The 24,249-nt window shown below is 44.9% G+C and overlaps 1 protein-coding gene across 2 annotated transcripts in view; it reads left to right on the forward strand.

Moving 5' to 3' along the window:
* The window catches only part of LOC130126634 (glycerol-3-phosphate acyltransferase 4-like), a 28,494-nt gene extending 4,245 nt beyond the window's left edge, over positions 1-24,249 (forward strand). For both annotated transcript variants that reach the window (XM_056296276.1, XM_056296348.1), the window contains exons 3-13: positions 1,070-1,139; positions 1,258-1,558; positions 9,662-9,736; positions 9,868-9,957; positions 15,234-15,327; positions 15,461-15,576; positions 20,535-20,590; positions 20,709-20,794; positions 20,894-21,022; positions 22,450-22,529; positions 22,727-24,249. In XM_056296276.1, the coding sequence (XP_056152251.1) occupies positions 1,070-1,139; positions 1,258-1,558; positions 9,662-9,736; positions 9,868-9,957; positions 15,234-15,327; positions 15,461-15,576; positions 20,535-20,590; positions 20,709-20,794; positions 20,894-21,022; positions 22,450-22,529; positions 22,727-22,835 (1,206 nt within the window). In that variant the 3' untranslated portion in view covers positions 22,836-24,249. The remainder of the gene's footprint in view (positions 1-1,069; positions 1,140-1,257; positions 1,559-9,661; positions 9,737-9,867; positions 9,958-15,233; positions 15,328-15,460; positions 15,577-20,534; positions 20,591-20,708; positions 20,795-20,893; positions 21,023-22,449; positions 22,530-22,726) is intronic.

A 24,249-nucleotide genomic window follows, 5' to 3' on the forward strand; every position in this document is an offset into this window, starting at 1 on the left:
GATATGTATGAGGGAAGTGTGACAGTGGTGAGGTGTGCTGTCAGAAAGACGGATGGATTCAAGGTGGAGGTGAGATTATGCCAAGGATCGGCTCTGAGCCCTTTCTTGTTTGCAATGGTGATGGACAGGTTGACGGATGAGATCAGGCAGGAGTCTCCGTGGACTATGATGTTTGCGGATGACATTGTGATCTGTAGCAAGAGTAGGTTGCAGGTTGAGGAGAGCCTGGAGAGGTGGAGGTATGCACTGGAGAGAAGAGGAATGAAAGTCAGTAGGAGCAAGACGGGATACATACGGGTGAATGAGAGGGAGGACAGTGGAATGGTGAGGATGCAAGGCGTGGAGGTGACGAAGGCGTATGAGTTGAAATACTTGGGATCAACTGTACAAAGAACGGGGAGTGTAGAAGAGAGTGCAGGAAGGGTGGAGTGGGTGGAGAAGAGTGTCAGGAGAGATTTGCGACAGAAGGGTACCAGCAAGAGTTAAAGGGAAGGTTTACAAGATGGTTGTGAGACCAGCTATGTTATATGATTTGGAGACAGTGGCACTGACGAAAAGACAGGAGGCAGAGCTGGAGGTGGCAGAGTTGAAGATGCTAAGATTTCATTGGGAGTGATGAAGAAGGAAAGGATTAGGAACAAGTATATTAGAGGGACGGCTCAGGTTGGACGGTTTCGAGGCAAAGCAAGAGAGGCAAGATTGAGATGGCTTGGACATGTGTGGAAGACAGATGCTGGTATTGGGAGAAGGATGCTGAATATGGAGCTGCCAGGGAAGAGGAAAAGAGGAAGGCCAAAGAGGAGGTTTACAGATGTGGTGAGAGAGGACATGCAGATGGCTGGTGTGACAGAGGAAGATGCAGAGGACAGGAAGAGATGGAAACGGATGATCCATTGTGGCGACCCCTAACGAGAGCAGCCGAAAGTAGTAGTAGTTGTAATTAAAGTTACCCATTGTTCAGTCTATGAATTAATGGAAGTCATTAGGTCAGTACAACATTTTTAAGAATTTGATGGCTAACAGAGACAAACTTAAATTATTTGTCCCCCCCGTCATCTCTTTCCTCTAGTGGGCCACACTAAGGATAGAGAGAGGAGCTAAAGAGAAGAACCATCCTCTGTACAAGCCCTACTCCAATGGTAAGTTGTGGTGTGAAATTGTTTTCCTCCCCAGGTGTATGTCAATACGTTCTGTAATTCTACTTGTTGATGTAGTACGCGATAACTGACAGCAACCTGTCTCTCCATGCTGCTCCAGCCATCATTGCCAGGGAGCCCACCTCCTTAGAGGAGGAAATCAAGGAGATCCGGCGCAGCGGCAGCAACCGAGACCTGGACTCGGCCTCTGAGTTCGAGATGTCTGATATTTTCTACTTCGCCCGGCGTGGAGTGGAGAGCATCATGGACGACGAGGTGACCAAGCGCTTCTCTGCCGAGGAACTGGAGTCCTGGAACCTGTTGACCCGCAGCAACTACAATTTCCATTACATCAGCTTGAGACTGACTGTCCTTTGGGGGCTGGGAGTGCTTATCCGCTACGGCTTTCTGCTGCCTCTCAGGTATCTGCTCGACTTCATGTGCCAGAGTTTATATCAGATCAAACGTTTTGGATCACAGTCAGAAATGAAAATAATTCTAGATGTCTGGTTATGTGAATACGTAAAAGTAGACTTGTCTTTTTTCCATTATCATGATGGTCAGTAAGTGTCACGCTTTGCTGACAAAATTAGCTGTGTGCATGGTTATGGGTTGTGTTTCCATTGTGTTGGACCTGAAATGAGGACTAGGAAGTCCCACAACAATGCTAAAATGATGACAACAACAGGTGCCAGACCATATTTCGATCAACACCAGCTACTCCTCCACTGACCAAGACAGATTCAGATGTTTTTGTCGCAATTGAACAAATAAAACATGGCCTCATTGCGATTTCATTATGCGCCATAGGATCAGTGCAGGATGTAGGAATCGTACACTGTACCAGGTGTGACGTGAATTGAATACTGATTGATAGGGCTGCACGATATATCGTTTCAGCATCATCACAATGTGCACATGCGCAATAGTCACATCGCAGGACATGCGATGTGAAGCCAAATTAACTCAAGCACCTCATGCTACAACTTTTTGCTGCTTGATACAAAAAGAAAACTCGCACAGGTCTCATTTTCCAGGACTAATCTACAACAGAAGTCTGTCTGATATAAAATAATAATTCACTCAGTTTTAATGCTTGGAAATTCGTCCTTTCTCGCTCTGTTTGGACAAATGCCACATCGACGTGTTCTTCTACTTCTTGGCTAGTGATTCGCGGATCGCAGTTATATCCGCGAGCACTGCAGTTTATCCGTGGATCAGGTGGATCGAATCATAAAAATTAACATTCTGATGGGTTGGGTGAAATAATACATCATTAATGAGGAAAATATTAATTACATTCTCTAAAATGTGAACATATTTTAAGCTTCATTTTTTTGTCTGGCACGAATTAGCTGACTAGAGTCGTTGCGCCAATTGCGGCATCCATTTGTCTTAAACAGCAATGGAGGCAAAATAGATTCAAGAGAAAATGAAAGGAAAATGAAAAAAAGAAAAAAGGGAAAGGCAATAAATTTCCGTGTGGGAGTGATTTAGTGAAATACTTGAAGAGTCAAGTGCTGGGTATGTCCTATGCAACAGCTGCGCAGTGCTGTATGTATATGATAGCCACAAAACTGGTACCTCAAACATGGTATAATATGTTACCATATCATCACACTTACATATATTGATTATACCATTGAGAAATAATGGTAATGTGTGACCGGGTGCGGGTCTCTAAATCAGAAAAAATAATTTGTTTGGTTGGGTGGCGGGTGGATGATTTATGTGTACATGCAGATTCAGATGGCGTCCAAGCCGACCCAGGCATCACTATTCTTGGCCGTAGCTCTGCGTCGTCTAACTGGCTCCATCTCTGCCTCCTCCTATACGAATTGTGAATAAAGTTACTGCTCACTTTTCACAACAACTCCCCTACAAAATCACCCTAGTTCTACAAGAGTGGTGCCCAACCCTGCTCCCGGAGAGCTACCCTCCTGCCGATTTTCACTCCAACCCTGATTTAACACATCTGATTCAATTAATCAAGGTCTTGGTCAGTAGGTAATTAGTAGAATCAGCTATGTTAAATTAGGGTTGGGGTGAAAAACGGCAGGATGGTAGCACTCCAGGAGCAGGGTTGGGCACCACTGTTCTAGAATGATTAATTCTTTCCAAATACAGCTATTCAAATCATCTGGTGAATTTCTTTATTTTTTCATATCTCAGGAAAAGATATCACAATGTGAGTTTTTTCCAATATTGTGCAGCCCTACTGGTTAAGCCGCCCCACCGGGACGTTCTGGCTGTGTTGAGCAGTTATCAAATGGTTCCGAAAATCCAGAAACGAGCACAGCTCCACTTCCCCTCTCCAGTGGTGGAATTGAGTACATTTACTCAAGTACTGCACTTAAGTACAAATTTGAGGTACTTGTACTTAACTTGAGTCTTTCTAAGAGTCTAGACCAGTGGTGGCTAACCATGTGCCACAGAGAGCCATGTGTATGCAGGTTTTCATTCCTACCCAACTCCACACCAGCTGATTTCACTGATACAATCTTCCTCTTTGGTTGAAGGGTTGCTAATCAGTCAAATCACCTGGTGTGGAGTCCGGCTGGAATGAAAACCTGCATACACATTGCTCTCCATGGCACATGGTTAGCCACCCCGGGTCTAGACTCCACTACATTTTGGATGGAAATATTTTACTGTTTACTTCGATACATTTATCTGAAAGCTTTAGTTACTTTACATTAAGAATTTCGCCTGGTGTGTGAGAGAAGTACCAGCACGTTGCCGCAGCCACTAAAGCATGAGGTAGTCTGCAGCCCTCCCGGATTGGCAGAGGGGGTGGAGCAGTGACCGGGACAGCTCGGAAGAGTAGGGTAATTGGCCAGATACAATTGGGGAGGAAAAAAAAAGTGGATGCTCTAAGGGGTAGTTAAGTTACTTTTGTCAGCCATGGTAAGCGTAATAGTTAACTGAAAGGCCGTGTATTGTGTTAGCTGTCACGGAAGAGAAATAAAAAGTCCCTGTTCACGCAACATTACTACAGTGTCTGTCTTCCCACATTCTTCACAGCAGATTTGTGTGAAAAGCTACTTCTCGGCTATAAGACAGGCTAAAGTAAATTATAATAACCTATATTATAATATAAAAACCAGAGATGTCCCAACTACAGTTTTCTTATGTGATTTTGTTGTGCTGTGGCGGCAAATGTTTTTCTGTGGCAGCTCGCCACGGAAAAACATCACAAACGACAACACTGATGTACCTTGTTGACAAGAATGGACAGCCCCTGGCTCTCAGCCTCCTCATTGACACTTGAGCCTTGCCACAGTATGGATAATACAACACTGCCTGGAGATATCAGACACTTACGGAATGTGGAAAAGAACAAGTTTTGTTATCTGTTTTGACAATGGCTCAGTAAAAGGCCTATTTCACACCGGCATTTGGCTTTGGCAAATCTTTGAGCTTACTGAAGTGAGCACACAAAGATGGTGCCATACTCTATGTCGCTTTTGTTGCACAAAATGCATCTTGTACAATTACCTATGATTGCCATACTTCACTGGACAGAAGATTAGAAGTTCCCAACAGCTAGAAGTTGTGGGACTTGCCGAGAGAGATTACCTACAACAAACAGGTACCGCCATGGAGTAATGGCCGCAGACAGCGCTGCCGAGATGGAGTAAATGAGGCGGCATCCTACCTAGCCCCCGATTCCCAGCATACTGCTGTCTGATGTCCAGTCCCTTGACAACAAGCTGGCAAACTTCATTGCTGAATAAGCTCTCAAAGGGACATGAAGAACTGTTGTGTGTTCTGCTGTACAGAGACTTGGCTGGGCCCTAATACACTTGATAGGGCTGTACAACCCGAGTGTTTTTCTATGCACCGCATGGACTGTTCCATGACGACTACTGGCAAGATAAAGGGAGATGGTGTATGCTTCTTTGTTAACAATTCATGGTGCACTGACGTGGAAATAGTATCTCAGTCCTGTTCACCAGTGTTGGAACAATTAATAATAAGGTGCAGACCATTCTATCATCCAACTTCTCAACCACTGTTACTCTACTGTCAAGGCAGCTTACAGGTCTATCCTACGACCTCACTTTGGGAAAACCAACCACCTGTCCATGCTCTTGCTTACTGCCTACAAGCAGGAAGGGAAGTGTGTGCAGCCCACTGTGAGGACAGTACAGTTTTGGAATACAGAACACGAATCCAAACTTCAAGAATCTTTTGAATCAACCGACTGATCAGTCTTCAAGGATTCAGCCTTGAGTTTGGATGAGTATGCTGAATCAGTCATTGAATATTGTAGGTTCTGTGTGGTTAACTGTATCCCAGTGCTGTCTATTTGCTCCTACCCGAATCAGAAACCCTGGATTAACCATCAACATTCGCCTAAGGTTGAGGGAGTGTTCCACTGCTTTTAAATCAGAGGACAAGGAAAGCTACAAAAAAAAATCCAGCTATGAATTAAGGAGAGCCATCAAAGCCGCTAAAAGACAATATTGGGACAAACTGGAAAATGACTACAGTGGCTGTGACTCGCAGTGCATCTGCAGGGGTCTACGTGTGGTACGGACTATCTAAACCTAGTGTGGGCGTCTGGGTGGTGTAGCGGTCTATTCCGTTGCCTACCAACACAGGGATTGCCGGTTCGAATCCTGGTGTTGCCTTTGGGCGTCCCTACAGACACAATTGGCCGTGTCTGCGGGTGGGAAGCCGGATGTGGGTATGTGTCCTGGTCACTGCACTAGCGCCTCCTCTGGTCGGTCGGGGCGCCTGTTCAGGGGGAAGGGGGAACTGGGGGGAGTAGCGTTATCCTCCCACGTGCTATGTCCCCCTGGTGAAACTCCTCACTATCAGGTGAAAAGAAGCGGCTGGCGACTCCACATGTATTGGAGGAGGCATGTGGTAGTCTGCAGCCCTCTCCAGATTGGCAGAGGGGGTGGAGCAGCCACCAGGACAGCTCAGAAAATAAGGTAATTGGCCAAGTACAACTAGGGAGAAGAAAAAAAAAATCTAAACCTAGTGTGGTTATCAACACCTCTGCCTCTCTCCCGGATGAGTTTAACAACTTTTATGCCCGCTTTGAAACTCACAACTTGGATCCGGTGACAGCAGCACAGTACCCACCCGATGAAATTGATCTACAGAAATCTTTAAATTTTAAAAGGGTTAAGGCTTGTAACACTGCTGGCCCAGATGGCATCCCTTCCTGTGTCCTCAAGGCATGTTACACTCGGCTATCTCAAGTTTTTACAGACATTTTTAGCCTGTCCCTGTCACAGTGTGTGGTTCCACTGTGTTTTAAGAAAACCTCCATTGTGCCTGTACCTAAGAAAACACCTGTCTCTTGCCTTAATGATTACTGACCTGTTGCTTTGACCTCTGTTATTATGAAGTGTCTGGAAAGATTGGTATCATATATAAAATGTAACATTCCCGTTACCCGTGAACCATTACGGTTTGCCTACTGTTCCAGTAGATCGGTGCATGACGCTATCTCACTTGCTCTGCATACTGCTCTAGTACACCTTGAAAAGAAAAATACCTTTGTCAGAATTTTGTTTACTGATTACAGCTCTGCTTTTTAATATAATTGTACCATTCAAACTGATGTTAAAACTTGGTATTGGTGTGGGCAACTCTGTCTGTAATTGGCTATTTGATTTCCTGACAGGCAGGCCCCAAACTGTAAGAATAGGTAGAACATACTCAATCACATTAGTTCTTAGGACCGGAGCACCTCAGGGCTGCTGTCTCAGTCCCCTATTGTACATGACGTTTACACAAGACTTTGTTGCCAAATATGAAAACGGCAGCATCATTAAATTCATAGATGACGCCACAGTGATTGGACTAATAAATGACAGTGATGAGTGGGCCTATAGTAGGGAAGTGGAAAATGTAACCATATGGTGCCATCATAACAACCTCTCTGAATGTCAATAAGACAAAAGAAATCCATTGTTGACACTACTACTATTATTTTCGGCTGCTCCCGTTAGGGGTCGCCACAGCAGATCATCCGTTTCCATCTCTTCCTATCCTCTGCATCTTCCTCTGTCACACCAGCCACCTGCATGTCCTCCCTCACCACATCCACAAACCTCTTTGGCCTTCCTCTTTTCCTCTTCCCTGGCAGCTCCATATTCAGCATCCTTCTCCCAATATCGGCCAGCTCTCTCCCTTTACCAGTCATACTGCCGACATCCAAAGTTCCGACTTTCACCTCCACCCTCCTACCCTTCCTCCTTTCCTGCTGCCTCTGCACATACCTCCCCCCTATCTTTCTCCTTCGCCCAACAGTAGCATAGTTTCCACTGGCACCCTGCTGGCCAAAAGTAGCGGTGGCAGTCGTTGGTCAGCGGGGCGTCGACGGATCTGGTATGGAAATCTGATTTATGATCCGCATATTTGATTTGGCAAAGATTTTACGCTGGATGCCCTTCCTGACGCAAATCCATTATTAACATTAGTCATTATGAATCGTTATCATTAAAGATCAGAAGAAATCACATTTCTATTTCCATCAATGGTTCATCTGTTAAAATTGTGGACGGTTTTAAATTTCTTGGTTTGCACATCAGACACCCTCACGTGGCCTCAACACCAATTGCATCCTCAAGAAGGCACAGCAGAGACTGTATTTTCTGAGGCATCTCAAGACCAAAACCCTTACGAACTTCTCTCACAGCACCATCAAGAGTGTCTTACCACTGGCTGCAAAAGAAGCGCCCAAAACACCAGCCCCCCCCGCTCATGTTCTGTTCTCGCTCCTAAAGAAACGTTACCAGAGCATCAAATCCCACACCACCCGTCTCAGTAAGTTTCTCTCCACAGGCAGTCAGGTCGCTGAACAGCTGACGCACCTATATGTACCTAACATTGTGTTATCGTGTACTGTATACTGTGTAAATAATGTTTGAATTCACTGTGTACATGGGCCTTTTTTTTTCTTTCTGGGATGGCGTGTCCTCGCGTCCCTTGTGATAAGGCAGGGCGAGCCAGAGCACAAGAATTCCATTGTCTTCTAAATATATATGACATAAAATTTGAACTTGAATATGCATCCATCCAGTCACTCACAATGGTCCATTTGTGTATAGATGAGACACGTGAAAGTCATGTTTCTTCCAAAGTAATTGCAATTTAGTTTCAACGATTCGGTACTTTAGCCCGTAAAAAAAGTTTTTGTACCCTGTTCTGGAAAAAATCGGCCCTGTCAGCAAAGCTGTCAAGTCAACATCTGCAATGTGCGACTCGACTAATTATGAAATAAATGTGAAACGTTATCAGTGTTAGCCAAGTGGGCAAAACATGTTAAATGATTACAACATTTGCCCACCAAATATGTTGGCTTGTTGCGAAAGTTGGTCGTGGCCTAGTGGTAATTTTATTTTATTTTTCAAATATTTCAAATCCAGATGAAAATCAGGGCACTAAACGCAGCTCTGTATTCTTTATGGCTTTATGACGAAGCTTGAAGGATAAAGTTAAATGCTGCTAAGTGCTTCTTTTTCCAGTGAGAAGGAGACACGCTCTGACTCACATAATCGATAAACACAGACACCCACCCCCCCCTACACACACACACAGACTGAGTAATTCAGGGATAAGAGTTGGTTGAAAGACACACAAGGTCAGTGACTCAGTACGAAGCTAGCCTGGCGTCACTCCAGTAACCAGTGGGGAGACATCAGGCCACCGCTGCACACATACATTCTGAACTTATCTGTGTAGCACCATCTTTAAACATTTACTCCATACTCATCCACTTAAACCTTGGTGTGTCTAACCCTTTGCCCAATACCCTCACCTCATCGAGAATGTCTCTTGATCTAATACTTCCTCAATATAATCTGATCCTTCTCCAACCTTGTATGATTGGTTCAGGCAGGTTAAGGGTGCCCAGGGTTATCCGGAAGTGTATAGGGTATGGGATTGCCTGGTGCGTGGATTAATGGCAGGATTCCCCCTCAGCTGGATAGCATTACTTGTTGTTTCTCCGCTGTTAATAGTTCAGTCCTGAAACAGTTCATTCTGGTTAAACATCAGTTAGGGTGTCCGGGTAGCGTAGCGGTCTATTCCGTTGCCTACCAACATGGGGATCGCCGGTTCGAATCCCGATGTTACCTCCAGCTTGGTCGGACGTCCCTACAGACACAATTGGCCGTGTCTGCGGGTGGGAAGCCGGATGTGGGTATGCGTCCTGGTCGCTGCACTAGCGCCTCCTCTGGTCGGTCGGGGCACCTGTTCAGGGGGGAGGGGGAACTGGGGGGAATAGCGTGATCCTCCCATGTGCTACATCCCCCTGGTGAAACTCCTCACTGTCAGGTGAAAAGAAACGGCTGGCGACTCCACATGTATCGGAGGAGGCATGTGGTAATCTGCAGCCCTCCCCGGATCGGCAGAGGGGGTGGTGCAGCGACCAGGACGGCTCGGAAGATTGGGGTAATTGGCCAAGTACAATTGTGGAGAAAAGGGGGGGGGGTGTTAGATTTCGTGTGGATGTCTTGGTTTAGTGGTGTGTGTATGTAACCCGTTTGTTTGTTTGACAGGGTAACTCTTGCCTTCACTGGGGTAGGCCTCCTCGTCTTCCTCACCTCTATTATCGGGCTGCTGCCGAACGGCAGGTAAGGCACATCTTTTAATTTCATCAGTTAATTTTGTGTAAACTCGGCTCCTACTCGAGTCGGTAGGTCTGATAATCTGAGGCATTATTTTTCTTCAGTGAATCATCACTGTTCCCTTCTTTTTCCTGTAGGATGAAGAACTTCCTGAGCGAGCAAGTTCACCTGATGTGTTACAGGATATGCGTCCGTGCCCTCACTGCCATCATCACCTACCATGACAGGTAAACTCGCCATCACTTCAGATGCTTTTGACTTCAGCTTCGTGGGAAACAGTACCTGCTTGATTTTAGCTTGCACTCTGCCCACGCTCACATGCAGCGGAAAGAATGTCACTTTAGTTTTCTTTGCACTGAAAACGCTCATTATCCAGTCCAGTACGCTTCCAGGGGGACTAGTCGAGCAGTGGGCACATCACCTTACCCACAGAGACACGCACAAAGACCTGATTCAGGTGTCATGGATCGGTGCGCTGCCGTTTGCTTCAGCTTTTACAGTCAAACACAAAGGAAGTCATTCATGCCTTACAAAATGGTTGACAAACCTCTTTGGTGGTGGTAAACGATGGGGGTCATCAGTTGTTACGCAAGCATTCTGGGTTAAGTGTGAGTGAGCTGTTGCTCAAGGCTAGTCACTAACAGTTTATATTCTTTTCTACTGCATGAGACACTGTAAGCCTAAGCGAAGCAGCAAGTCCTAGTGTTACTGCTTTCTCATACAGAAAGCCAGGTCGGGCAGCGGTCTTCCACAGTGGGGAGGGTAGCCTTCAGAGCCACTGAATCCAAAAAGCCACGACAGAAACTTGAGTATTGGTGTGATAAGTTAAATGGGGTTGTCACTAGATAGATTACAAGCAATCGATAGATGACTTGATTACAAGTCATCTATCGATTATTCTGACTAGAGTTAATCGGTTGAGCAAAAAGTACTTTTAAGTGTTTTATTTAAGATTAACAATATAGGCGTCCGGGTAGCGTAGTGGTCTATTCCGTTGCCTACCGACACGGGGATCGCCGGTTCGAATCCCCATGTTACCTCCGGCTTGGTCGGGCGTCCCTACAGACACAATTGGCCGTGTCTGCGGGTGGGAAGCCGGATGTGGGTATGCGTCCTGGTCGCTGCACTTGCGCCTCCTCTGGTCCATCGGGGCGCCTGTTCTGGGGGGAGGGAGAACTGGGGGGAATAGCGTGACCCTCCCACGCGCTACGTCCCCCTGGTGAAACTCCTCACTGTCAGGGGAAAAGAAGCGGCTGACGACTCCACGTGTATCGGAGGAGGCATGTGGTAGTCTGCAGCCCTCCCCGGATCAGCAGAGGGGGTGGAGCAGCGACCGGGGCGGCTCGGAAGAGTGGGGTAATTGGCCGGATACAATTGGGGAGGAAAAAAAGGATAACATTGTAACGTAAGATTCACTAGAGCCTACAATTTACACTCTGGTTGGCCACTGTCATGTATTGTCATGTTTATTTGTCGTCCACGATCCGGTTTTGCCCCAGTTTTATTACATCTTTGAATGTAAGGTGACCCTGAGTGTAGAGAGATGCACAGTCAGATGAAATTATGTAATTGTAGGCAGGATCCTTTCTGTTAGGTTGCTGCAGTGTGGACTTGGGGCTGTTGTGGTAAAGCAAGTTCAGCCTCGCAATGCTTGCAGACCACTGCGTTTTCTTATAGTCAAAAAATGGCTCCAAACATTGTGGTTATTTTCAGTAATATTTTGGCCCCTGCCTCTTCTTGCACTTCGCTCTACATATCCTGACCTGTTTAGACATGCAGGAAGGCAGGAAACGAAGCTTCGAGGCAGTAAATTTTAATCGAGGATTTTATTTGTATTCGGTTTACTTGATTACTTGTGACAGTCCTGTGGTGGAAACAGAGTGATGCAAACGTAGGATGACTTTCCTCTGTTAGTCCCTGGTACAACTGGATAGCGATGGGGGAGCATTTGAATTAGCAGAGACTTTTTATAGCAATAGGGCGACGTGAGAAACTGATGAAGGCGAGATGTCAGTAGGTGGGATGGCACAACCATCAGGAAGTAGAACAGAATGTTTAGTTTTTTAGAAAATAATCGCCTATCAGTGATCATCCGTACCAACAAACTGATATGGTGGTCAGGACTGACTGTATTTTTGATTGAGTTTGAAGTCGGATTGAATGGGATGTGCCGTCTAATCTTTTTGTTTTTTCCATCAGGGCACATTGTAAGTAAGATTAGGCTGCTCTTTATAAAGCCTGCGTGAAACCTAAAGATCAATGTTATTGATACCGCTGCTGTTAATGTCATGGTGTGTGTTCAAATGTCATGCTGCGTGTTATAACCAGACACCGCCCCGAGCGGGGGTCTGATCTGGAGCACAAAAAACATTTTGCCTTTGTGTTTAGCCCACTTGTTTGATGGTGGAGCTCTTTAAACATTAGAGAAGAACTGGGAAAACATGCAGATAATGGACGACATTTACAAAGTAACTGACTCGCCTCAGTAATCAGAGAACAAGCTTCATTCATGTAGGTCGAGGTCAAGCACTACAAGGCTGTGTCGTCTTCTTGATCCTCGGCTACTAAAAAGTGAAACCATAACCTACGTTATCTGGCATGGAACCGTGACTTCCAGAGCACGGGGCTCAGAGTGGAACTTGTGGCCTGATCCATCATACCTCTTCCTGTTATGAAGTACCGGGCGTGTTGTAGCTTGTGTCCCTCTCTGCTCTGGGAGGGGATAAAAATACACAAGTTTTCGAGGCCCCGTTGCTGCTTCTGTTTTGAGAGCGGTAACTATCTATGGAACTTTAACTGAGCGATAAGTCCTTGCATGCTCAAGGAGTCAAACTTAACGCGGTGGTGGTGGTGGTGGTGGGGGGGGTGTTGTTTCATAAGTACTTCCACTGACTGTCTGTGGCTATTGACCATAGTGTCACCATCTTAACACATGCTGAAGTTTTTTGTTTTTTAGTCCTGTTTGGCCTGGTATCAGCTCTGCGATGCTGTTGTGTCGTTGTGTGTGTTTGCCCGTATACAGTGCCTATAAGAAGTATTCACCCCCTTGGAAGTTTGCATGTTTTATTGCTTTACAACATTGAATCTCAGCGGATTTAATTTGGCTTTTTTTAACACTGATCAACAAAAAACGACTCTTTCATGTCAAAGTGATCTAAATTAATTGCACATTTAAACACAAAATAACTGATTGCACAAGTATTCACCCCCTTAAATATGATTCACCTAAAAAATAAGACACAATTAGTTAAATAGAGATTGCCTGAGTGTGCACTCAAGGTGTTTGAAGCGATTGTAGTATAAATACACCTGTATCTGGAAGGTCCAATTACTCGTGAGTTGGTATCCTGACAAAAACTACACGATGAAGACAAAAGAAGACTCCGAGCAACTCTGAGAAAACATTATTGAAAAGCACAAGTCAGGGATGGATAGGGAAGGTCACTGAAAATCCCTTGGAGTCAGTTAAAGAGGTACTTGACACTTAAATTGTGTTTTTTGAGCAGTAAACTGAATGATACGACTGTACGGTGATGAAACACACAAATGCTGGTGTTAATATTGACATTTCTTACCAAATTTGTAAAAATTGGCATTTCGTGGGTTGAAAATGGCTCAACACGCCATCTACTGTTTTGAATCAGCCTTGAACTTGCGAGGTCAGTACTGATGTGGAGTCGACCAGTTGGACTTATCTACGTAATGAAATAAAAAAGTGTTAACGCCCTTTAATCCATGGTGGGTGACTGACCTCCCCCAGCCCCTGCCCTTGAGCGTGAGTCTGTGAAACCGTGCTCATTTTCAAATATTTGCTGATCGGGACTCATCATTCACAGGAGTTTACTCGCTAGCCTTGCGCATTTATTGAATTTTCTACCAAAGTTAAAGTTATATTATTTCATCATTTTCAATCTTGGCTCAATGGTAAGGACGGCTGTAGATGCACCACTGGACAACTGGGTCAGTCGAGCTGGGCTCGCACCACGGCTGCAGGAGCAGTCGACACGTCACTGGAAAGCTGCAGCCTGTCTCGCGGGGGCCCCTTCCGTCTGGCACATCCGCGTCCCGGTAGTCGGGGCGGTGTTTGATGCTGTGCCGAAGGTGGCTGGTGGAGTGGACTGGGTACAGCAGTGTGTGGCGGTGAGCCGGTGACTTGCACCAAGCCCTTCTCATGGATCTCCCCAGTTGCTCCTGCCTCACACATCCTCAGCCCCTCCCCAACCCCCCTTGCCCATTTTTTAGTATTTTTCAAAATTATGCAATGGGAGCTAGTCTCAGACCTGGGGGAGAAGTTACACTTTAAGTCAATTATTAAGACACAGAAAGAACATGGCACAGCCGTAAATCTGCCGAGAGCAGGCCATCCTCCAAAACGGAGTGATCATACAAGAAGGGGATTAGTGAGAGAGGCCACCAACAGACCTATGACTCCTCTGAAGGAGTTACAAGTTTCAGTGGCTGAGGTGGGAGAGACTGTGCATACAACTGTTGCTCGAGTTCTTCACCAGTGACAGCTTTATGGGAGAGTGGCAAAGAGAAAACCACTGTGGGGGGGGGGGGGGGGGAACTTGCATGCATGCATGTGGGTGACTTTGAAATCAGCTGAAAGAAGGTTCTGTGGTCTGATGAGCCCAAAATTGAGCTTTTTGGCCATCAAACTAGATGCTATGTTTGGAGTAAACCAAAACCACTGCACATCATCACAAATGCACAATCTCCACGGTGAAGAATGGTGCTGGCAGCCTCATGCTGTGGGGCTGCTTTGCTGCAGCAGGTCCTGGAAGGTTTGTGAAGGCAGAGGGTAAAATGAAGGCAGCAAAATACAGGGAAATCCTGGAGAAAAACCTGATGCATTCGGCAAGACAACTGCGACTTGGGAGAAGATTTGTTTTCCAGCAAGACAATGACTACAAGCATACAGCCAAAGATGCGAACGAACAGTTTAAAAAAAAATGTTTTAATGCCCTGGAGTGGTGCAGTCAGAGTCCAGACCTCAATCCAATTGAAAGTTTGTGGCTGGACTTGGAAGAAGACTTCACTCATGATCACCATGCAACCTGACAGCTTGGGTAGTTTAGCAAAGAAGAATGGGGTGGAGGGTGGGGGGAGTTACAGTGTCCAGATGTGCAGTTTTCCTGCCAAAGGTGCATATTCTAAATACTGACTTGAAGGGGGCGAATACGTGTGCACTCAATTATTTTGTTTAATAATTGTAACAAATTTAGACTAATTCGTAGAAATGTTTTCACTTTGACATGAGTCTTTTTCTGTTGAACAGTCAAAAAAAGCCGAATTAAATCCACCGCGATTCAGTGTCGTAAAACATAACATAAAGGGGGTGAATACTTTGTATAGACTGTGTGTGTGTGTGTGCAGCCCGTTTTGGAGGTTTACCCCTCCTTGCTCGCTGTCTTTGTAAAGTGTATTTGAGTCAGTGGTATTCCCAGTCTGTGTATATAGTGTGCAGGTGCCAATCAAAACTTTGTTTTCTCCATCTTTTCAGTGAGAATAAACCCAAGAATGGAGGGATCTGTGTTGCAAATCATACGTCACCCATCGACGTCATCATCCTGGCCAGTGACGGGTGCTATGCGATGGTAACGCCGCCATAGTCCAGCAGAGCCTACCAGAACACTGGCACACATCACTTTTTCCAGAGCAGCTGCTTGACTTGTGTGACAGCATTTCTCTTGATATAGTTGTGCTATTATCTGGACGTGTCTCTGTCAGGTTGGCCAAATCCACGGGGGTTTGATGGGGGTCATTCAGAGGGCCATGGTCAAGGCCTGCCCACATATTTGGTTTGAGCGCTCAGAAGTCAAAGACCGACATCTAGTGGCCAAAAGGTAAACCTACACTTGGGATTCTTATTTCTTCTATTTTCTTTTTGTTCTTTTGCAGGAATGTTGATAGATGACTTTAATGACCTTAATTGACTCGTTTGCCTTGGTGTTCTGGCATGTCCAGAGTAAAACTTGTAGTCAGCGTTTGTCATAAGTCATACACGAGGACCGATGTCTTCAGTGTTGAAGTAGAGCTGCGTGATACTGGGTAAAAGTGAACAGCACTATTACATTAACATGAACTCATTTAGCAGATGCTTTTATCCAAAGCGGCTTGGAAGAGAACCAGCAATTGGCAAATTAAATTTTAGTGTTGCCATAGTGATCGCATCAGTATGTGTGGTGAAATACCATCAATGTAATATTTGTGGTAAAAACAAATTCTGGTATGCTTACTTTCACTAGATACAGACAGTCATCACTAATTTCTGGATTATAAGATACTCACATATCTGTTCCTGAACAATATTATTTTTGTGAACCCATAAGCTCCAACAGCATGTTCCCAAAGCCAAAATAAGTTATGTTTCGTTGACTTTTTAAAAATAAATTAAAAACTAAAATATAGTGCTTGCGTAAGTATTCAACCCCCATGTATCAATACTTTGTTGAGTACCCTATTGCTGCAATAACAGCCACGATTCTCTTGGGGTAAGTATGTACAAGCTTTGCACATTATTCTGGAGTAATTTTTGCCCGTTCTTCTTGGCAGAATTTGTACAGGTCTTGCAGGTTGGTGGGATGGCGCCTCTGGACTACGATTTTCAGTCTGTCCCACAGATTTTCAGTGGGGTTGAGGTCCGGACTTTGACTTGGCCACTCCAAAACGTTCACTTTTTTGTTGCTGAGCCATGCCATTGTTGCTTTAGCCTTGTGCTTAGGATCATTGTCCTGCTGGAAGGTGAACCTTTTCTCAAGCTTCAGTTTTATGGCAGACCTGGAACAGGTTTTCTTCCAATTTCCCTGTATTTAGCTCCATCCATTCTTCCCTCAGTTTGAACAAGGTTCCCAGTGCCTGCAGATAAAAAGCAACCCCATAGCATTATGCTGCCGCCGCCATGCTTCACTGTGTGTGTGTGTGTGTGTGGGGGGGGGTTATGGCATGAGCAGTGTTAGGTTTGCGCCACACATAATGCTTTGAGTTTTGGCCAGAAAGTTCAACTTTTGTCTCATCTGACCATAAAACCTTTACCCACATCCTAACTGGGTCTCTCTCATGCTCGGTAGCAAACTTCAAGCATGCTTTTGTATGCATAGTTTTGAGCAACGGCTTCTTTCATGCCACCCTCCCATACAGGCCAGATTTATGGAGAGCTCGTGACATGGTTGACTCATGCACATTTACTCCAGTTTCAGCCACTGACCTCTGGAGCTCCTTCAGAGTGATTGCAGGATCATCTGTGGCTTTCCTCGCCAGCCCATGTCTTGCTGGGATGCTTAGCTTTGAGGGACAGTGTGTCCTACAAAGCGTCTAGGTGGTGTGAGACAGCTTCCACTTTCTGACGATGGATCCAACAGTGTTCCGTGGGACATCCACACACTTGGATGCTGTTTTGTGTCCCTTTCCCGCCTTCTGCATTTTAATCACTTTGTTTCTTACTTCAGTATTACGCTCCTTTGTCATCATTTCAGATGGAGTTAACGCCCGGCTAATGAACATTACAGAGAGTGCTTTTTATACCCATAAACGAGACCGTTACTTTAATATCTTACAGGTGCACACTAATTATGCCCAGTTGTGTTAACCTGAGTTTGTTTTAGGAATAATCTGTCATTTATGTAAACTTGGAGCTTTCAGAGCAAGGGGTTGAATACTTACGCAAGCGCTATATTTTAGTTTTTAATTTATTTACAAAAATTCCGCGAAACATAACTTATTTTGGCTTTGGGAACATGCTGTTAGAGCTTATGGGTTCACAAAAATAATATTGTTCAGGGGCAGATGTGTGAGTATCTTATAATCCAGAAAGTAGTGATGACTGTCAAGGGGGTTGAACACTTGTGCAAGGCGCTGTAGCAGTGATAGGAGGTTTGAATGGAAGTAAATGCTCAGAATAAGAAATGGAACACACAACATATTCTGAGGATTTCGTTTAATTCCAGCTGGGTGAATGGTGGTTTTTACATTCAGTGAAAGTGAATGAGAAAATATTTGATTGATTATGACAAGACTTAATTTTTGTAACTTGAATTAATTTGACTCACCATAGTATGATGGTAAATATTGAGCTTTCATAGATATTTATATTTCTGTTAGCCATTGACATCTACATACTGCAGATAGGTTTGGCTTGATATGTGCAGTGGTGGGTAGAGTAAACAAAAGCTGTACTCAAGTAAAAGTATAGTAACTGTTTACTCAAGTAGAAGTAAAAGTACTCATAAAAGTAACGAATTGAGTAAGAGTAAAAAAGTATCTCACAAAACTACTCAAGTAGGGGTAGCGTAGCGGTCTATTCCATTGTCTACTGTCGTGGCAATTATTTAATTCCACTCTGACATTACATGAGGAACGAGACAAAAATCTCTTGCAGTATTGTCACACGATTTTTAATATATGTTCAATGAACAGACGCATCCAAGCCCAGGTGCTTGAATGCGTACCGATCAATACAGTACAATCTCTCTTATAGGGCAGTTGTCTATTCTTCCCCTCCTTATCTCATGTCTTCCAGTTCTCATCCACCAAGGCCACTTCTCAAATTAGTGTGTACAGACTTGCTACACTCAGTGAGTCTCCCATACAGCCAACAATTAACAATAGGCCCTTATTTGTGCACCTGGAGAAGACACTTTATAAGACTACACATGGACTTTAAGCATCTATCTAAGCAATGTAAGGTCATGGTAAAAGATTAAAGTAAGCAAACATCAAATATGAAATGCCCTCACACCTACCAACACAGGGATCCCGGTTCAAATCCCCGTGTTGCCTCTGGCTTGGTCGGGCGTCCCTACAGACACAATTGGCCGTGTCTGCGGGTGGGAAGCCGGATGTGGGTATGTGTCCTGATCGCTGCACTGGCGCCTTCTCTGGTCAGTTGGGGCGCCTGTTCGGGGGGGAGGGGGAACTGGGGGGAATAGCATGATCCTCCCACACGCTATGTCCCCCTGGCGAAACTCCTCACTGTCAGGTGAAAAGAAGCGGCTGGCGACATGTATTGGAGGAGGCATGTGGTAGTCTGCAGCCCTCCCCGGATCGGCAGAGGGAATGGAGCAGCGACCGGGACGGCTCGGAAAATAGGGTAATTGGCCAAGTACAACTGGGGAGAAAAAGGGGGAAAGATCCAAAAAAAAAAAAACATTGACTAAGTGGTGATCTGTAAAACCAACTGGAAATAAGTTGCTCCTGACTAACCTGGTATTAAGGTGTCTGGTGATATACACCCTGTCTAGACTGACAGCACTGACCCTGTTCTCTGAAACCTTTACCCATGTGTACTGTCTGGTGTTTGAATTTTTTATTCTCCAAGCATCAATTAAATCAAATTTTGACCATGACCTGGATAAAGTGATGAAAGATTGATTCTACATTTGTCCTGTCCTATCAGTTGTCGTCACTGAGAGCCAGGAGGACGATAGCATCCTCCTGGCTCTTGGTGATAGGCAGGTCCGCTGCCGCCTCCTCCCCGTCACTCTGCACCTCCTTGCCAGCCTTGGCTGCAGCAGCAGCGCCACTAACTCCATGCACAACTTGGTCCCTCTGATACAATCCCCCCTCCCCCCCCCCAATCTGAACCGTCCCCCCTCCCCCACTCTGAACCGTCCTGGACATGCTCCACCCCCTCTGCCGAGCTGGAGAGGGCCGCAGACTACCACATGCCTCCTCCGATACATGTGAAGTCACCAGCCGTGTCTTTTCAGCTGACAGTGAGGAGTTTCACCAGGGGGACGTAGTGCGTGGGAGGATCACGCTTTTCCCCCCAGTTCCCCTCCCCCCTGAACAGGTGCCCCGACCAACCAGAGGAGGTGCTAGTGCAGTGACCAGGACACATAGCCACATCCGGCTTTCCACCCGCAAACACGGCCAGTTGTGTCTGTAGGGACGCCCAACCAAGCCAGAGGTAACACGGGGGATTCGAACCCGAGATCCACGTGTTGGTAATCAACAGAATAGACCGCTATGCTACCCGGGTGCCCCCGATACAGTTTCTACACCATCCACGGCCATTTTGTCTTTCTCCGAATTACTATGGCGTTTAGGAGACTCCAGGTTTACATTTTGTGGGGTTTCACTTGTTTCCCAATGGCCATCGACTTCGTCCCCCCGCTTCAGCCACCTGGTTGGCAGTTTCTGCATCCTCCACTTCCCGCTCTCTATGCGAGGCGCTTGTGTCCCACCTCTCCACACTCAAAACACTTCCTACTACCTGAACTTACATGTACCATTTTGGCTATGAGCTTAAAATGACATTGTTAGCTACACATTTATAAATCATAAAAATATCAGACTATGGAATCAGAATCAGAATATCTGGATCAGTACGTCATGAATTGGTAATGTCAGTCTGATATCTGATGAGTGAATTATACGTCAGCATCGGATCGGTCCCAACTCTAATAAAAGTAGTGAGAAGTGTGTAGTCCAATGTAATGAAGTAGAGGTATATATATTTTATTGCACATGTACCCCAATAAGAGTCGAAACTATTCTGCAAAACAACTACTCTAAGAAGTACGTACAATTTATCAAAAAAATTACTCAAGTACATGTAATAGAGAAATGTAACAAGTTATTACCCACCTCTGGGTTTGTGAATCTATCTTGAACTACTACTTGAATTTACACATTTATTTCTTTTTCACATTTATGTCTTTGATGTGAATTAGGAATTATCAGTATTATGAATATGTTGGTTTGAATTGTGGCTTTTCAAAATTGAAGTATTAGCATAACTAATATTGGATTTGGCTAGGGGGTCGGCTATCATCTAATTTTTAAAATGTATTGTGTGTTGCAGATTGAGTGACCATGCAGAAGACAAATCAAAACTGCCCATTCTCATTTTCCCAGAAGGTGAGTTTATTATTTGAACTACTTAAAATGGAAAGACCTTATATGTTTGAACAGTCCTGAGAACATGTGGCAGAAAGCCCACGAATCTCCACCTTATTCTTGTGCTTTTAACACCCAGGTACCTGCATCAATAATACCTCAGTTATGATGTTCAAGAAGGGCAGCTTCGAGATCGGCTCCAAAGTGTACCCTGTAGCTATTAAGGTGAGGGTGGTGTGTGATTGACGATAGTTTTTCATCTTTTGTTGGTTTGTTTTTGAGTTGGCAGTGATTCTAAGCCATTACCATTCTGGCCCATTGCAGTATGACCCACGGTTTGGAGATGCCTTCTGGAACAGCAGCAAATTTGGAATGGTCAACTACCTGTTACGTATGATGAGCAGCTGGGCTATAGTCTGCAGTGTGTGGTACCTTCCTCCCATGTGCAAAGAGGTGAGTCTTCCTGGTTTAGCTCGGACATGCCTCAAATAGGATCCATGTGGGAAAACAAGTGTTTTGATGCTGTAGATTAATATTTTAGGAGAGATTTGGAGACGTCTTTCTTATTCCGGGCCAGATAAACAAATGCCGTAATGGGAATGCCAGCGGGCTTCCTTGGTAGAACCGGCAATTAGATTTGATTTTAATGTGCGCGGTACCTGTCTTGTTCATAGACATCACAGTGTTTATCTGGTTAACTTAAGTAATCCATGTGATTCGCGTTTGGAGATGCAAATTATACTTGCCTTGAGGTGAGTATTAAACAGGATTTGGATTAATAGGTTAGAGGTCCTGGATCTAAGACAAACCTCTTCAGAGGAGTAAAATGAGATCAAAATCTTGAAACTACACTGACTGTTTTTAACTCGTTACATCTTATCTGTCCAACTGAGTCCAGCTGGTCATTTTACGATTAATAACCACAGGATTTTTCAGGAAAATGCACCGGTGAGTCTTTGTGTGTCTGTATTCAGTTATCCGTGATGGTCAATTGGGTAACTACAACCTGATCAGGGAAAGGGATAAGCGCAACTGTCCTTTTCCACAAAGAGCCTGTGTGATGCTTGGCAGCAGGCAGCCTCAGAGCCGTGGTCATTTCCCCCCTTTTGGATGGCTGAAGCAGACAGAAAGGGAGTTATTCACCTTTTAAATGTCAGAGCTGGATGAATGCGTTGGGCTGTGATCCAGTCGGTCTTCAGAGATGCTGCACCCTTTTGATCCCAATTTCCACTTGGTGGATGGAAATACCATGTGAACCGGAGATGGCTGAAAGGTTGTTTTGCTGTTCACTCTGGTACCAGTGGTTTGTTGATTTTGCTGTGTGTGTGTGGGGGGGATTAATTTTTCATGAGCAGAGTACAAGTGACATGGCAAACAACATTGCTCGCAAAAAAGCAACAGGATACACCAGTGGCATGGGCAGGAATAATGGTCAGCCTCCATACAAAGAGGAAACGTTACTGGGTCAAGCACAACTTCACTGTTCTCTTCACTGTGCTCATTTACACAAGGAAAAAATGACCATCTCTCACCCCTGTATTTGACTATGTAGCAGTGGCGGCTGGTGCTAAGTTTTTTTTTTTTGAGGGGGGGGGGCGCGCAATTTACCTTGGCACAGCACACCTGACAATGTCCACACAGTCATTAAAAAGGACCTCTTAATAACTCTGTGACTGTGGACATTAAAGCAGCTGTCCGGTGTGCTGTGCCAAGGTAAATTGCGCCCCCCCCCAAAAAATTTGTTAGCACCAGCTGCCACTACTATGTACACGTTTTTCTCCTCTTCGTTGAAGTGCTTTTCTTTTTAGCCATCCATTTGTCATTGACTTGATTTTCTCACAGATGTGAATCTGTCAATCTGTGTCAATCTGTGTGAACAGGAGGGGGAGGATGCTGTACAGTTTGCCAACCGTGTAAAGGCAGCCATTGCCAGGCAAGGAGGACTGGTTGACCTGCTGTGGTAAGGCATACCAACCATACAGTTCAGAACAATACTGTCAGTATGCCTCTGAGCTATCTGAAGCATTATCTATGACTTGCACACTGTTTCTCTGCATTTCGTTTTGATGCTTGTCTTGAAAGTGGACCATGGCTTGGCTGCTAAACAGACCCAATATTTGCTACATGAAAAAAGCTTTTTTTTTTTTCTTTTCATAGGGATGGAGGTTTGAAACGCGGCAAGGTAAAGGATACCTTTAAAGAAGAACAGCAGAAGCTGTACAGCAAAATGCTGGTGGGAACCCAAGAGGACCGCAGTCGCTCCTGAAGAAGTTGAATGGAGACTTGACTGATGCGGTTGAACGTCTTGGGGGGACCACTGAAATGACAGCACTGCTCCCTCACCTAGTGGAGTTCCTTGGCAGGAAAACTCCTTTTCTGATGTCAATGATACCCATTTGGCTTCCTCAGTCACTGCCTAAGCCTGGCATGTCCAGTTCTCATCGCTGTTACAGACTGTCGTGAGTCTCCTGTCCTTGGTTGGAATGGTTTGACAGAGGCCTGGCTTGTTACTTAGACTGACAGGCATAAATGGGCATAAAGTTGTTGGCAGTCTTTTAATTAAGGGAAAAAATGTATCAGTCCTTTGTCATTAAGTTCCTGTGTTTGTTTGGTAGTTTAACCTTTTGAGTTCAGTTTAACTGTAATGTCTGTATTGTATTTCTTAAAAGTTAAACATATTTTGACCTGGGAGGTAGGCCAGAGCTATTGTAGATACAACTAGTTTGTTCGGAAGACAAACCTTGTTGACAGAGTTGGGAGTCGCACGACTGGCTTGCACCCAACACGACTTAGGGCACAGTGCCGCAATCTGTTACATTTCAACTTATGGATATTTTTTTTTTGGGTCTCTTTTTCCAAAGGAAAAAAAAAATCCCTACATTTTAAGCTTTGCGTTTTACAATAAGAGTTATATCTGCACATGTCGTTGGTATAGAAGTTACTCTACAGATGACCTGTTGTCTTTATTTCTATGCTATTTTCCATTGAATGTGTAATATCACGTCATGAAGTGGAAAATAAGCCTGTCTACAGTCACCGCGACGGGGGTTGTGGAAATGTAGTTGTTAATCTTGTCCTTGCTTATATGCAACACAACCTCAATTTACCATCCCATCCTTGTCGAGCACTAATTTAGGAGGATCTCTAAGCGTTTAACCCTTCAACACTAGGGCACACATTTAGACGAGTAGGGTCATTTTCATCACATTTGGACTCCACGCGAAGACATTTCCAAACTGCTAATAACTCATCCTCTCACAAACATCATGGAAATGCTTCCTAGAAGGCTGATAATCATGTTTTCATCAGATACGTCCTCAATGCAGGGACATTCTTGCCAAATTTGCTCAAAGTGACCTCTAAGTTATCTACCCCCCCCCCCCCCCAATCATTATCTTCCTCCCACTGGTCAGCTTCCTCAAGGAGGCACCAAGGAGAAACAGAATGCAGCTGTAGTTTTGGCAGACAGCCTTTTTGCTCCTCCCGAATTTAGGGGTTGTCATCCCTCTGGACTTTGCTTTATCAGGGATATTCCTTTAGGTCAAGTGTCATTTCTGTTCACAAAAATAAAAGTTCCAAGTATGTGACCTGATCCATGACGGATGTTTTTTTGTTTTTTTTCCCAGTATTGTTCCGTCGAGTTTGTGGTAAGGCCACCACACACCCGCGCAAGCTAACGT

This window comes from Lampris incognitus, chromosome 1, assembly GCF_029633865.1.
Source record: "Lampris incognitus isolate fLamInc1 chromosome 1, fLamInc1.hap2, whole genome shotgun sequence".
NCBI lineage: Eukaryota > Metazoa > Chordata > Actinopteri > Lampriformes > Lampridae > Lampris > Lampris incognitus.